Raw genomic sequence first — 16,261 nt, forward strand, 5'->3', positions numbered from 1 at the left:
GTGAATATCACTGTATTGATAATGGCCTGTTATAACTGATAATGCTTTGGCAGAACAAAGGACTATACTTTGGATAGGGAAGTTGGGGCCTGTCCTATGCAGCCATTTGCTTGTTGTAGTCTGCACCTCTTTGGATCAGTTTCCAGGAGACTGACCATAGTAGGGTGTAGGGGAGGTTGGGGAGGGAGGGACTGAGGCCACATAGGAACCTCAGTGCTTAGTAGAGGAATTGGCTCTTATTTGGTTAGTTTTTATGAGACCAGATCTTTGTGTATATGTTTCTGTGTGTTTGAGTGTGAGGCCACAATGTCTACACTGCCGTAGAGGTTACAAGGAAGAGAAATACAGGGCAGAGACAGTTTCCCAATTAGGTAGGATGACTTAAAGGTACCAAGTAACCATGTGCCAAGATACAAAATAAGAGATGACTCACGGTTGTGGCTCTAAAATTCTGAGTCCCAGATAGGAGGAAACTTTGCTAGGCTCCAAATATCCCAGAGGGAAATCTGGGAGAAGTGCGGAAGCCTCCGAGTGTTGCCAGCAGCCTGTGCTCAGTGCATGCGTACCTTGAGAAGATTGCGCCCAGAATGAAACTGGATCTGAGGAGGAGCTACAGATCCTGCCTGCTAGGGGGACATCATGTGAAGTCACCAGAGCACAGAGCACTTTTCTAAGTAAGCCAGAATGACAACTGCCTTCCACAGGCAGGACAACTGAGCTGGGTCCCCATCAGTGAGATCTGATGTACCTTATCTGTGTATGCATTTGGGTATAATATGCTGTTAAGTCTAAACCTTACCCATTAATTTCAGGTAATTAATCAATTATATAAACCCCCATTGACACATCTAAAGTCATTTTATAAAATACCTAGGCTGGGCGCAGTGGCTCACGCCTGTAATCCCAGCACTTTGAGAGGCCGAGGTAGGTGCATCACGAGGTCAAGAGATCGAGACCATCCTGGCCAACACGGTGAAACCCCATCTCTACTAAAAATACAAAAATTAGCTGAGCATGGTGGCACATGCCTGTAATCCCAGCTACTTGGGAGGCTGAGGCAGGAGAATCGCTTGAACCCGGGAGGTGGAGGTTGCAGTGAGCTGAGATTGCGCCACTGCACTCCAGCCTGGGTGACAGAGCAAGGCTCCATCTCAAAAAAATAAAATAAAATAAAATAAAATAAGATAAAATAAAATAAAATAAAATAAAATACCCGAAGATCTAAATATAGACTTCTATATTTAATCAGCATGCTGATTAAAGTGCATGAGAAGCATCATTCTTGTTAGTTGTGATTGTCTATTTCCTTAGCTTATTACAACTCACAGATACACTTCATACTCACAACATTCCCAACTTGTGTCTCTTCAGGTGCTCATATAATATAAAAACAGTTCCTTGCCTGTCCTGTAAAATTTGAATGGGGAGAAAAGAAATAGTATATTATCTGAGAAACAAAGTACAGAAAATGTTACTGGCACAGAAAGACTACTAAGATTGATTTGATTTGAAATCTAGAGCTACCTTCAGATATTATGAGAACACATTTGAAAAGGCTGCCTCTAGAATTTGGAGTAAGTATGTTCTAGAACCGTGCTTTTTGAGTATGGTCCTCAGAACACCTGCATCAGAATCATCTAGTGTGCTTGTTAAAAAGGCATTTTCATGGACATCATGCAAGCTCAGAAGACTTGGCAGGCAATCTGTCTTTTACCTCACTTCTTGGATGATTCTTGTGTACATCAAAATTTGAAAACCACTGTTCTAAGAGTGATGGGTTAAAAAAATATAGGGGAGGCTGGGCACGGTGACTCATGCCTGTAATTCCAGCACTTTGGGAGGCTGAGGCGGGAGAATCGCTTGAACCTGGAAGGCGGATGTTGCAGTGAGCCAAGATCTTGAACTCCTGACCTCACCCGGGAGGCTAGCCTGGCCAACATGGAGAAATGTTGTATGGTGAAAAGTAGCATGGCGGCCCAGCTACTTCAGAGGCTGAAGCAGGAGAATCGCTTGAACCTGGGAGGCAGAGGTTTCAGTGAGCCGAGGTCACGCCATTGCACTCCAGCCTGGGCAACAAGAGCAAAACTCCATCTCAAAAAAAAAAAAAAATTGTCCCGGCACAGTGGCTCACACCTGTAATCCCAGCACTTCGGGAGGCTGAGGCAGGCAGATCACGAGGTCAGGAGATCGAGACCATCCTGGCTAACACAGTGAAACCCCGTCTCTACTAAAAATTCAAAAAATTAGCCGGGCGTGGTGGCGGGCGCCTGTAGTCCCAGCTACTTGGGAGGCTGAGGCAGGAGAATGGCGTGAACCCGGGAGGCAGAGCTTGCAGCGAGCCGAGATCACGCCACTGCACTCCAGCCTGGGCGACAGAGCAAGACTCCGTCTAAAAAAAAAAAATTATATATGTATATATGGTAGCAATTTGTTATGTGGAAAATAATTTGTACTTCAATGGGAAACTATGTGTTGTCTATAGCAGGGGTCTTGAATCCCTGGGCTGCAGACTGGTACCAGATCTGTCTCAGACAGGCCTGTGGCCTGTTAGGAACCGGGCCACACAGCAGGAGGTGAGCAGCAGGCAAGCAAGCATTACCACCAGAGCTCCGTCTCCTGTCAGATCAGCGGTGGCATTAGATTCTCATAGGAGCGGGAAACCTATTGTTAACTGTACAAACAAGGGATCTAGGTTGCATGCTACTTAAGAGACTCTAACTGATGCCTGATGATCTGAGGTGGAACAGTTTCATTCTGAAACCATACTCCCTCTACCCCACCTCCACGTCCATGGAAAAATTGTCTTCCATGAAACCGGTCTCTGGTACCAAAAAGGTTGGGAATTGCTGGTCTATAGCACTCCCTGCTGCCTTATCAGATTGATTCTATGGGAGATATTTTACAATTCTTTAAAGTATAGGTAACTGATAGACAAGCAAATTCTGTCCAGTCCGATAAAGGCTCTGTTGATTTCCCTTTCCTGTTCCTCTTGTGGAAAAACCTATTTTGCCTCATTGTGCAAATTTCAATATTCCTGATCTATAAAGATGTCTGTTTTGGGATTCTCTTTTGAACCTGTTATAATATCTGCCTAGTTCCCTCTTTTTGTTTGTTTTGTTTTTTGGAGACAGGGTCTCACTCTGTCACCCAGGTTGGAGTTCAGTGGCTCAATCATAGCTCACTGCAGCCTCGATGTCCCCAAGCTCAGGTGATCCTCCCACCTTAGCTTCCTCAGTAGTTGGGACCACAGGCATGTGCCACCACACCCAGCTAAGTTTTGAATATGTTTTTTGATAGAGATAGGGTTTCGCCATGTTGCTTAGGCTGGTCTCGAACTCCTGGGCTCAAGTGATCCTCCCAGCCTCAGCCTCCCAAAGTGCTGGGATTACAGGCATGAGCCACTGTGCCTGGCAGTTCTTTCTGTTAAATAAAATCTTTATCATGTGTTTATTTTCATATCTGTAGGAGAGGCATGGCTTTACCCTTTTTTTTTTTGAAAATTATCTTGTAACAGTTTTCTCCAAATAAATAAGAGGTAACCCTGGAGTTGTCCAACAGTGGAAATGACTGCCCTGTGAAGCTGTGAACTTCCCATCACTGGAAGCTCAAAAAAGGAAACTATATTTTGGGGCTTTGGTAAAAGAAATCACACGCCAGAATTACGACCACACATCAACTTCCCACTTTATCAAGAAATCTGAGCTTTAGGGCAGACAGTGGACTAAACAGTGGCTGCCAACACTGGCTGCACATTAGAGTCATCTAATGCCTGGGCCCTACTTCCAGAAATGCTGATTTATTTGGTCTCAGGTGGGCCATGGGTGTAGGGCCATGCTGAGTCATATTGGAGCCCAAGGCAAAGGAAAAAATCAGTAATCTGGTCCTGTTTTCATTAAAAATTTTGATATTTTATTCCTAATGAATTTTTTGCAGTAATTTTGATTGTTAAAATATTGCACTAAAATATTACTTATGTTAATGAGGTGTGTGTGTGTGTGTGTGTGTCCTTAAATTCTGTGCTCAGGAAGAGTGCCTCACTTACCTTACCCTAATCGCAGCCCTGCATGGGCATCTGCATTCTTTTTTTTTTTTTTTTTTGAGACAGAGTCTCACTCAGTCACCCAGGCTGGAGTGCAGTGGCACGATCTTGGCTCACTGCAACCTCCAGCTCCTGGGTTCAAGCAATTCTCCTTTCTCAGCCTCCCAAGTAGCTAGGACTACAGGTGCATGGCACCACGTCTGGCTAATTTTTGTATTTTTAGTAGAGATGAGATTTCACCATGTTGGTCAGGCTAGTCTCAAACTCCTGACCTCAGGTGATGCACCCGCCTTGGCCTCCCAAAGTGCTGGGATTACAGGCGTGAGCCACTGTGCCATCTGCATTCTTTATAGCTCCTCACTGAGGTCACTCTCTTGGGCATCTAGGGTTGAGAACCACTGCCTAGTACATCTCTTGCATCCTTACTGTGCTGTCCAATATGGTAGCCAATAGCCACATGGGGCAACTGAGAAGTTGAAAGCTAATAGTACAAATTGAGATGTGTCATAGCTTTCAAAGACTTAGTACAAAAAAAGTAGGACTATCTCAATAATTTTCATACTGATTACATGCTGAAATGACAATATTTTCAATATACTGGATTAAATAAAATATATTTTAAAAATTAACCTCACCTATTTCTTTTACTTTTAAAAAATGTTGCTCCAACAAAATTTTGAATTATCTCTGTGGTTTACATTAGTGGTTTTCATTATATTTCTATTGGACAGTGCTATTCTAGGGACCTATGGTTAACACAAATATAACAAATCCTTTCCAGTAAGTGGTTCCCATTTCATAATTTTATATCCCCCTTTTAAAAATAGTTCCATATTGAGAAGGAGCATTAGTAATGATCGGGCATCAAATCCCCTTATGCAGAACAAATTCACAGAAGTTTCGTATCCAGGGATATGTGGGATATTTATTGGATTTTTTTTTCCTGCTGGGAATAGAATGCTTGGTTGGCAGAGACTTTCCTTTCAATACTTTAAAATTATATTCCCATTGTCTTCTAGCTTTCATAGATTAAGTTGAAAAGTGGCCAGGATAGGTGGCTCACGCCTATAATCCCAGCACTTTGGGAGGCCGAGGCGGGCGGATCACAAGGTCAGGAGTTTGAGACTAGCCTGGCCAGCATGGTGAAATGCTGTCTCTATTAAAAATACAAAAAAAAAAAAAAAAAAAAAAATTAGCCAGGCATGGTAGTGCGCACCCGTAGTCCCAGCTACTCGGGAGGCTGAGGTAGGAGAATTGCTTGAACTTGGCAGGTGGAGGTTGCAGTGAGCCGAGATCACACCAGCCCAGGAGACAGTGCAAGACTCTGTCTCAAAAAAAAAAGAAAAAAAAAAGAAAACTTAGCTAGCAGTCTAGCAGTCTTATTGCTCATTTGAAGGTAAAGTAATTTTTTTCTAACTACTTTTAAGATTTTGTTTCTCGGCCGGGTGCGGTGGCTCATGCCTGTAATCTCAGCACTTTGGGAGGCCGAGGCAGGCCGATCATGAGATCAAGAGATCGAGACCATCCTGACCAACATGGTGAAACCCTGTCTCTACTAAAAATACTAAAACTAGCTGGGCATGGTGGCGCGTGCCTGTAGTCCTAGCTACTCAGGAAGCTGAGGCAGGAGAACTGCTTGAACCCGGAAGGTGGAGGTTGCAGTGAGCCGAGATCACGCCACTGCACTCCAGTCTGGTGACAGAGTGAGACTCCATCTCAAAAATAAAAATAAAAAAAAAAGATTTTCTGTTGCTCTTCAATTTTCAGGAGTATAATCATGATGTTCCCAGGTGTGATTTTCCTTATATTTATCTTGCCTGAGGTTTTTAGTGCTTTCGAATGAGGTTGGATATGTGTTTTGATGTCTTTCACTAGTTGTAGGAAATTCTCAGCCAGTATTTATTTAAAATCACTCTCTCTTCTCCTTGTGGGACACTAATTGCAGGAAAGTTAGATTGTTTCCTCCATGTTGCATGTATCTCTGAAGCCTTTTTCTACATTGTCATCATTTTCTCCCCTGTGTGTAAGTTGGAATTTTTTTCTACTGGCTTGTTTTCTAGTTCACTAGTCATTTGTTCTGATAACCTATTAAATTCATATATTAAATTATTAATTTTGTCACACTAATTTTTGGTTCCAGAATTTCCATTTCAGTTAAAAAACTGATTCTAGGTCTTTGGTGACATGAACCTATTACAAACATATATGTTTTCTTGAACATATTAGTCCTAGCTATTTTAAAGTCCCTGTCTTTAAACTCTATTCCTGCTGGGAATAGAATGCTTGGATGGCAGAGACTTTTCTTTCAATACTTTAAAATTATGTTCCCATTGTCTTCTAGCTTTCATAAGATTATGTTGAAGAGTGGCTGGGATCGGTGGAGTTATGAGTCCCTGTCTCATAACTCCAATATATGAATCACCTGTGGATCTTTTTCTATTTTTTTCCCCTTTGTTTTCAATGATTTGGTCCTTCTTTTAATATACCTTATTTTTTTTATTGGATGGTGGTCATTAAAGATGGAAAATTGTAGCAGCTCTAGATAATATCTTCCTTCAAAGAGGGTTAAATTTTTGTTTTTGGCAGACAAGTAGAGTACTGACAGCTCATCTTGATGTATCAAGGGTTGATTTTATTTTATTTTATTATTATTATAATTATTATTTTTGAGATGGAGTCTCACTCTGTCACCCACGCTGGAGTGCAATGGCGTGATCTCGGCTCACTGCAACCTCTGCCTGCTGAGTTCAAGCAATTCTCCTACCTCAGCCTCCCGAGTAGCTGGGACTACAGGTGCGCACCACCATCCTTGGCTAATTTTTTTTTTTTTTTTTTTTTTTCGTAGAAACAGGGTTTCACCATGCTAACCAGGCTGGTCTCGAACTCCTGATCTTGTGATTCGCCTGCCTTGGACTCCCAAAGTGCTGGGATTACAGGCATAAGCCACAGCACCCAGCCCCTGATTTTATTTTATTTTTGTATTTAAAAGTTTTTTTTTTTTTTTTGAGACTGGGTCTCACTCTGTTGCCCAGGCTGGGATGCAGTGGCATGATCACAGCTCACTGTAGCCTCAACTTCCCAGGCCTAAGAGATTCTCCCACCTCAGCCTTCCAGGTAGTCAGGACTACAGGTGTGTGCCACCATGCCCTGCTAATCTTTGTATTTTTTGTGGAGACAGGGTTTTGCCATGTTGCCCAGGCTGGTCTTGAACTCCTGGGCTCAAGCAATCTACCTACCTCAGCCTCCCAATCCCATGCCTGGGATTACAGGCATAAACCACTACGCCTGGACTAAGGGTTGATTTTAGCTGTTGCTGGACCTGGTCTATTTAAAGGTTTTCCTTCATGCTTTGTGTTTAGTTTTTCTCCTAGGGAAGTGTCCTTACTCCTAGAGTTTGGTCCTTTTGAAGTCTCCACTGGAAGCTTGAAGTGTTTATCAGGACCCTTTCAATTTAGCAGGACATGAACTCCTAACATCATGTGACTTTTGAAATATCTGCCAGATCTTTAGCCTCCCAGCTACTGTTATATTTTTCCTCTGGATTTCTTGGAGTCTTGAGCTGTTCATTCTACCAGGTATGAGTCAATTAGGGATTTAAACGGCATGCACACACAAATTTTTTGGGCTCACTTCCCTTTGATCACCTTTGTTCTAGGATTTTGGATCTCAAGTCTCAAACAGTTTGACAGTTTTGAACTCCAGGCTCTGTCGCCTCCCAGCACTTTGGGAGGCCGAGGCGGGCGGATCACGAGGTCAAGAGATCAAGGTCATGAGGTCAAGAAAAAAATCTGTTTAGATTTATTTCCTAACACATTTGTAAATGTCCCTTAAAACTTAGGGGAATATGACTCTCACCTTAGATGCTTCTGTTCTTTCTTTCTTTATTTTTTTTAGAGATGGAGTCTTGCTTTGTCGCCCAGGCTGGAGTGCAGTAGCGCTATCTTGGCTCACTGCAACCTCCAACTTCTGGGTTCAAATGATTCTTGTGCCTCAGCCACCAGAGTATCTGGGATTACAGGGATGGGCCATCACACCCAGCTAATTTTTGTATTTTTAGTAGAGATGGGGTTTCGCTATGTTGGTTAGGGTGGTCTCGAACTCCTGGCCTCAAGTGATCCACCCACCTCGACCTCCCAAACTGTTGGGATTACAGGCGTGAGCCACCGTGCCTGGCCCTTCTGTTCTTTTAAGGACTGTTTTAGTTGCCCTTCAATGCCTTCAAGCAGTTGTTTTATATATATCTCAATCCAGCCTTTATAATCATTTTTAGTGAGTTAGTTGGTTACAAGCTACCTTGTCATGGTCAGAATGTGTAGGTTTGGCAAGATATTTATAACTTTCTAAGAAAGGTGACCAGGAGTGTTCTTAGCCCTTATCCAGAGGAAACAACAGAAATGAAAGGCTTACACAAAGCTGTTTTTTCTTATCCCATAAAACAATTCCGTATTTTATTTTACATGTGAGAGATGTAAGAGTCTACCCTTAGGCAGCTCACCAAAGTAAACCTCAATGTTAGCAACATTTTCCCCAGGCAACTGCAGTCTACTTATGTACCCCAGAATCTCCCTTCACAATATGCTTATGTGTTACTCCCTGGCTATCAGATTCCCCATTACTGTCCTACTCAGGCCCGTTTCCCATGTAGCATCTTAGGTTATAGATCTTTTTGTTCGTGTTTATCCATGTTTCTCCCCGCTCGACGATATTTAAAATTTTACTTCTGTGTAAAATTCTTTTCAAGCTAGTTATTAGAAAGCACCATAATAAATAACTTTTTTGCTAGTAAACTTGCAAAGTGATTTAACATTTTAAGTCTCAGCTTCCTCATTTATAATATCAGAATGAAAATGTCTACCTTTCAAAGTTATTGCAAGAATGAAACAAAATGTGTGAAAATATTTAACAATGTATAAAATGCTATCAGATATAAATAACTATGGCTGATCCATGATATCTTCTAGATCAGGTCTGGCTCTCTTGATCTGAAAAGCCATGAACTATAAAGAAAAAAAACAAAATTATCTATTCAGTCCTCACTATTCAAAAACTGGTGGAACAGGACTGGGTAACTGCAATAAATACTTCCATTTGGAAAGAGAAACAATGAGAGAGAAAAACAGAAGACAGGGCTTTGTAGTAATTCTGAAATCCCACTGGGCAGACATTTCCAGGGCCCCTATCCTTTGGGTGGGAAATGTTCCTTGATTAGTTCTGATACCAATTGCTTCATGAGCTTAGACACTATTCTTTGTGGTCCTTGACTCTGCCTTCTGAGATTTTATTTCTTTTCCGTAATTGTCCTTGGGCCACATCTGAAGTGAATATTAGAGATTATATTTTCCTTAGCAATTTTTTAAGAGATGGGATCTTGCCATGTTGCCCAGGCTGGTCTTGAACTCCTGGCCTCAAGTGAGCAGTCCTCCTGCCTCAACATCTTGAGCAGCTAGGATTACAGGCATAAGCCATCCTTAGCAATTTTAAAACTTTCTCACCCACTTCCTGCCTGTAGATAGTTGAGGGCCCAAGGGTTGTTTTAAGTCTTAAGCAGCAACAGTCTCTTTTAATCCAGACTGAGATTTCTCTTGACGTTGAGTTCTTTCAAGAACTTAGTTGGTTTCTAATCTGTTTGATTTCAATCAGCTACAAGTAGCAATAGCTACAACATGGAGTTCTTTTCTAGATACTTCTTAAATTTTCTATATTTCTTTGCTTTCTTGCTTCTATGCCTCTCTCTTAATTTCAGTTATCTTAAGCCTATGAGGCTTCAGTAGGAGAGCTATACCCTTTTTCTTTTTACCCTTTTGTTCTGTTCTCTTTTTCCTGAGAGAGTCTTTCTAAATGAAAATATGTACTTGATATGGTTTGGCTGTGTCCCCACCCAAATTTTATTTTGAATGTAGTTCTCATAATCCCCACATGTCATGGGAGGAACCCAGTGGGAGGTAACTGAACCATGGGGGTGGTTACCCTTATACTGTTCTCATGATAGTGAGTTCTCACTCGATCTGATGATTTTATAAGGGGATGTTCCCCCTTTGCTTGGCACTTCTCTCTCCTGCCATCTTGTGAAGAAGAATGTGTTTGCTTCCCCTTCCGCCATGATTGTAAGTTTCCTGAGACCTCCCCAGCCATGCAGGACTGGGAATCAATTAAACCTTTTTCTTTTATAAATTACCTAGTCTTGGGTATTTCTTCATAGCAGCATGAGGACAGACTAATACAGTACTGGATGCCATAATCTTTGTTGGATTCATACTCTGAGATGCTTTAATTCAGAGGTTTTAATAGTAGGGTATAGTCATACCTTTAATTTGACTCACGTTGCAAGGCTGAGTTTTAATTGGCTTTGGTTGTGTAAATAAATGTCTCTTCAATTTTTAAAATTCTCATTTTTGAGGTTTAAAATCAGTTCAGCTTTTCCCATTTTGCAAAGTGCCAAATTTCTGAGATCTCTCTATTCCCTTTCATTTCTGCTTGCAAGATGTCTGATTCATTCAGAAGCTCATATTTTTTGTATAATACCTTGCCAAATGCAGTCGGCAATGCCTAATATACACCATTAACACTAAAATTTCCAACTGTTTCTCCTAGAGCTGTAGGTACATTAGGTATATTATTTGCCTTCCAAGTAATTGCAGGTATTAGTTTTGCCAAATATTTCACCACTTCATAACATGAATTGTCATCCTTCTGCTTTCCATTAACAGTTTCCCAGCCACTCACTGCCTGACTACCAAGCCAGTACCAAAATCTTAGGTTTCTGTTGTAGCAGCATCTTCTTTTGATACTAATGTCAGTATAACCTGATTAGGCTGGGTTATGTTGCAGTAATTCAACAAAATTACTGGTTGTTTCTAACAATGAAAGTTGCAGTTCTTGGTCCTGCTCCATTTCCCTTATGAGTTGGCATGGGTCTTTGATCACTGTGAGTACATGCAGGGACCCAGGCTGAAGGAGGCTCTGTCTCAATGTGGTTCCGTGATTTCCAAGGCAGGAAAAAGGATATGGCAACTCAAGAAGTGGCTCCCACAGGCTTCTGCAGAACAAGGACACGTATTACCTCTGCTTATATTTCACTGACCAAAGCAAGTTATGTGGCCATGCCCAACTTCAGGAGGAGGGCTGAGGAAATACAGTTTTGTTATGTGCCTGGAAGGAGGAGAATCAGAATATTTGTGAGCAGCTCAAATGATCCCCACCATGGCAATACCCTGGCCAGAGGAAATAATTGCTGGTGACTATGGAGCTATTTAGGATGGTGGCGCACTGCCTATGTATGTGTGACACCAGCCCCGCCCCACACTGGTGCAGGCAGTAAACATGACGCCTTTCTCCATATGGCTTTCATTACAACTTCATTTCATTAGGAAGTCAGTGGGGTATTCTGTAGCATTAGAGAAGTACCCGGAATGAGACCCACCAAGTTGCTAACAAATTCAGCAATGCTCCCTTCCCATATATGTCAAGGAAAAATAAACTCATAGAGTGATCTCATTTCCCTTTTTTCCCCTGGGACTTCAGACAAGAACATCATTTGAAAGTCTGTGATCATAATGGGAAGAAAAACAGTGCTGAGAATAAGGACTTTTGAGGATTCTTCTTTTGGTAGCACTGACAATGATGTGTTATTAATGTTACTTTCTTTTTCTGGAATGAGCACCCACGTTAAACTCAACCAAGAGTGGGAGCAGGTTACTCTGGAATTTGGGTAAATGATCTTTTTTTTAGACTCAGCATAACCCAAACAGGCAATAAAATTTTAAGGAAATTAATTGTTAAATTTTTTTTTCTCCTTTTTAATGTAGAGATAGTCATAGGGGCTATGAAAAGAAGTCTGTGTTTCTCCAGCTGAAGAATACATAAGAGGTACCTAGAGGGGATATATTGGAAATGGATTCCAGAATTCTTCTTGACTGGGTTGGTAATATTTTAGAAATAGAGACAGTTGGTGGAAAACAGTCCTTAGGGGAAAAAGGGCTTATATAGGGGACACCTTGTGTAAGACAAAGAATCATGCTTGACTTTGTAGACAATTATGGGTTCATATGTCAGTTCCACAAAATTCCTGGCTGTATGACCCTGGGAAAGTGCTTAAAATCTTTAAGCCTAAAGTCCTCACTGTAATATGGTAGAAATAACACCTTCTTATAGGACAGGCATGAAGAATAAATGAGATAATGAAGTAAAGTGCTCAGCTCAGAGGCCAGTACGCAGTAGGCACTCCATAAATGCTGGTTCACCACTTACCAACCTTCCATCCAAGAAAAGGCAATTAAGACAGCAAGTGAAGAGTCCTGACCAGGGATGGACACCAGGGTCTGAAAAGATGAAAACTCATCTCAGGAAAAATAAAGCAAGGATACTGCTGGAGAATTTTTGTGACTCAACTTCTTCTCTCTTTTATTGTACTTCTGTTTATTATCTGCTCCTTTTCTTTTTTCATTTCTTTCTTTTTTTTTTGAGACAGAGTATTGCTGTGTCGCCAGGCTGGAGTGCAGTGGTGCGATCTCGGCTTACTGCAACCTCTGCCTCCCGGGTTCAAGCCATTCTCCTGCCTCAGCCTCCCAAGTAGCTAGGATTACGGGTGCCTGCCAACACACCCAGCTAATTTTTGTATTTTTAGTACAGACAGGGTTTCACCATGTTGGCCAGGATGGTCTCGATCTGCTGACCTCGTGATCTGCCCACCTTGGCCTCCCAAAGTGCTGGGATTACAGGCATGAGCCACCGCGCCCGGCTTATCTGTTCCTTTTCTTTCTGATTATCGCCTCCTCCTCTTTTAGTGGATTCTCTCAGTCTCTGGATTTTCTCCTCTCTCTTTTCTTCTGTTATCTTTTTCTTCTTTGCATTGTTTCATCATCTGTTGCCCCAATCTATATTTCTTCTCTCTCATTTTATCTTTCATCTTTTTTTAACTTGTGCATGGATGTCCTGGAGGTGAGTCTATGGAACTCTGCTGGAAGTGTCTTTGGTGCCCCTCTGTCTGCCTTTTCTTTTCTTTTTTTTTGAGACAGAGTCTCGCTCTATGGCCCAGGCTGGAGTGCAGTGGCACGATCTCGACTCACTGCAACCTCTGCCTCCTAGGTTCAAGTGATTCTTCTGCCTCAGCCTCCTGAGTAGCTGGGATTACAGGTGCATGCCGCCACGCCCAGCTAATTTTTGTATTTTTAGTAGAGACGGAGTTTCACCATGTTGGCCAGGCTGGACTCGAACTCCTGACCTCAGGTGATCCACCCACCTCGACCTCCCAAAGTGCTGGGATTACAGGCATGAGCCACCGCGCCCGGCCTCTGTCTGCCTTTTCTGTAGCTGTCTTCAGTGAGCTTCCTGACCCTCAGTGGAACGCTCTCCTCTGCGCCATCCACCTGCTTCCCTCGGCCTTAGCCATCTGTTTCCCCTATAAAATCTGCTCTTGGAAATAGATCCGATCGACTCAGAGACAAAGGAGTAAATAACTTATAAAGTTTGATGCTTTACTTACCCCAAGGGTACTTGAACTTCAGTCAAATACAAAGTCTTAAGCCCAAGAAATAAATCTCTAATAATAATTTCAGGCAATAGAAAGTAATGAAGCACTTTTTTGTGGGGGGAAGGGCAGGAGACTGTCCCTGCCAAATATGCCTTTTTACAGAGTTGTTCTACTTTGACATTTTAGAATAAAACAAATAGATTAAGATAAAGCTAGAGTTAGATTTAGCCACCTTCTGGTATGTGGAAGTGTTTTGATCTAATCAGTTTGGGGCTAAAAGCTATTTAATTCCAGAGGGATTGTGTGTAGCAGATGCAACAATTAATTTCAGGTAAATCAGTTCAGTCTGGCTTCTTCATTCTCTCTTTATCAATTTTAATGTAATTTGCAAGGGGATCCAAGCTCCACTTTATGTGTCTGCAAACAGCACGAACCCATCTAACCAAAGAGTCTCATGTGCCCTGACAGTGCCTGGCAGCCTACTGGGGATTGCCAAGTGTCAGCCAGACCATTCTATTCACTTGGCCTCGTGCTGAAGGTCTGCATGCTTTTTAAGAACGTATAAAATTTGGGGCCGGGCGCGGTGGCTCACGTCTGTAATCCCAACACTTTGGGAAGACGAGGCAGGCGGATCACGAGGTCAAGAGATCGAGACCATCCTGGCCAACATGGTGAAACCCTGTCTCTACTAAAAATACAAAAATTAGCCAGGCATGGATGCATGTGCCCATAATCGCAGCTACTCGGGAGGCTGAGGCAGGAGAATCACTTGAACCCAGGAGGTGGAGGTTGCAGTGAGCCAAGATCGCACCACTGCACTCCAGCCTGGTGACAGAATGAGACTCTGTCTCAAAAAAAGAAAAAGAAAATAGAACATATAAAATTTGATCCTTGAAAATTGTACTAGTCTCAAGTATAAAGAATATAAGTTAATAAATATAGAACTGAATATCTACAAATCAAAACATCTGATCGACTGGTTACTACTCAATTCTTATGTCATTATATATACCTCATATTTAATGTGGGAGATGAATATATTTTAAGATGTTTGAGGTGCTGTGAAGTGGGTCTTCCATAAGTAAGAGTGTACAGGGTTACTCAGGGTCTTAGAATGGCCCTGCATGTGAGAGACTTGAAAATCTGAATGAAAGTGGAAAAACATGAAACTATTTCTCTGGAGTAACACGAGTCTCTAGCCATAAAACGGAGGTTCTATTTTTGGCAGGAGACGTTGCATTGCACTTGCCCCTAGCCAGCTACATCAGGATAAAGCAGCTATGCAGGGGCCCCCAGTATCATTGGAAATAGACCAAAAGTAGAGAAAATGGTTTTTATCAGAACTCCCTTCAGAAATAAATTATCAAATATCAGTAGGAGGATGCTACGGACTGAATTGTGTCCTAACCTTCCAAGTGACTGTATTGGAGCTAGGGCCTCTAAGGAAGTGATTAAGGTTAAATGAGGTTGTAGGCATGATGCTCTGATTGACGGAACTGGTACCTTGTAAAAGAGACAACAGAGATCTCTCTCTCTCCTTCCATATGTGAGGACACCACAAGGAGGCAGCCATTTACAAGCCAGGAAGCAGGCCCTCACCAGGAACCAAATCTGCTAGTGCCTTGTCCTTGGACATACCAGCTGCCAGACAGTGAGAAAATACGTTTCTGTGGTTCAAGCCATTTAGCTTGTGCTATATTGTTATGGCAGCCCCAGCAGACTAAGACAGAAGCTATTCATTGATAAGCAGCTTTGGGTGGGATCAGGAAGCTCAGGGCCTGCTTCAGGATCATGAGGTGGTCCCCAAAATGCCTCCTAAGTCTGGAGAGCTTGCATGGCTTCTGCTTTAGCAAAGTGGGTGTGTAAGATTGGGGATGAAGTAGAACTTTCCAGGACTAAGTGCTACTTTCTGTGGAGTTGTGTATCTGCTTTTCCCCAAGCAGCAATCAGCCTTCCTCTACAGACACGTCAAACCAATATTTAAAGAATATCTATTTGAAGGAGCACCAAATTATTAGCTACCTAGATCACCCACAGGCATGTCTTTGGTCCGCCCCTGGCCAACTGTAACCCTTCATACCTCAAGATCATAGCCAATGCCATGGGCCCTACAGATCTGGAGAAAAACATAGTGGAAAACCAGTGAGAGATTGCTGTGTCTTAGCTGGGTGGTCATCACTGCATAGCGACTGGTTGCCAGCGTCTGGAAAGGAGCACAACTGAATTATTAAACAGATATTTAAATAAACTTGTAATTTTGGAATACTTGTAGATTAACAGGAAAATTGCAAAGATAATTCTGAGAGTTCCTATATCCCCCACACCCAGTTCTCCTATTGTTTTTTTTTTTTTTTTTTTTTTTTTTTTGAGACGGAGTCTTGCTCTGTCGCCCAGGCTGGAGTGCAGTGGCGCAATCTCGGCTCACTGCAAGCTCCGCCTCCCGGGTTCACGCCATTCTCCTGCCTCAGCCTCTCCAAGTAGCTGGGACTACAGGCGCCCGCCACCACGCCCGGCTAATTTTTTATATTTTTAGTAGAGACGGGGTTTCACCGTGGTCTCGATCTCCTGACCTGGTGATCCGCCCGCCTCGGCCTCCCAAAGTGCTAGGATTACAAGCGTGAGCCACCGCGCCCGGCCTTAGTTCTCCTATTGTTAACATCTTACATTGCTGTGGTACATTTGTCACAACTAAGGGAACAAATTGCTACATTACTTTTTATTTTTATTTTTTGAGACAGGGTCTCGCTCTGTCA

General features: G+C 42.4%; 1 protein-coding gene and 1 long non-coding RNA gene across 15 annotated transcripts in view; one reads left to right on the plus strand and one right to left on the minus strand.

The window, feature by feature from the left end:
* LOC129482354 (uncharacterized) overlaps positions 1–16,261 on the plus strand; it is a 110,929-nt gene that overhangs the window by 29,398 nt on the left and 65,270 nt on the right. The window lies entirely within an intron of this gene.
* IQCH (IQ motif containing H) overlaps positions 1–16,261 on the minus strand; it is a 256,651-nt gene that overhangs the window by 9,239 nt on the left and 231,151 nt on the right. For 12 of the 14 annotated variants that reach the window (XR_010120697.1, XM_055278015.2, XM_055278018.2 and 9 more), the window contains 2 exons: positions 15,589–15,711; positions 1,346–1,407 (listed from right to left, as the gene is read on the minus strand). Coding sequence is in view for 13 of the 14 variants with exons in the window: in XM_055278015.2 (XP_055133990.2) it covers positions 1,346–1,407; positions 15,589–15,711 (185 nt within the window). In the remaining variant the exon portion in view is untranslated. The remainder of the gene's footprint in view (positions 1–1,345; positions 1,408–15,588; positions 15,712–16,261) is intronic. The other 2 variants (XM_063638821.1, XM_055278019.2) reach the window with 1 other exon arrangement.

Source organism: Symphalangus syndactylus, chromosome 5 (genome assembly GCF_028878055.3).
Source record: "Symphalangus syndactylus isolate Jambi chromosome 5, NHGRI_mSymSyn1-v2.1_pri, whole genome shotgun sequence".
NCBI classification, from domain to species: domain Eukaryota; kingdom Metazoa; phylum Chordata; class Mammalia; order Primates; family Hylobatidae; genus Symphalangus; species Symphalangus syndactylus.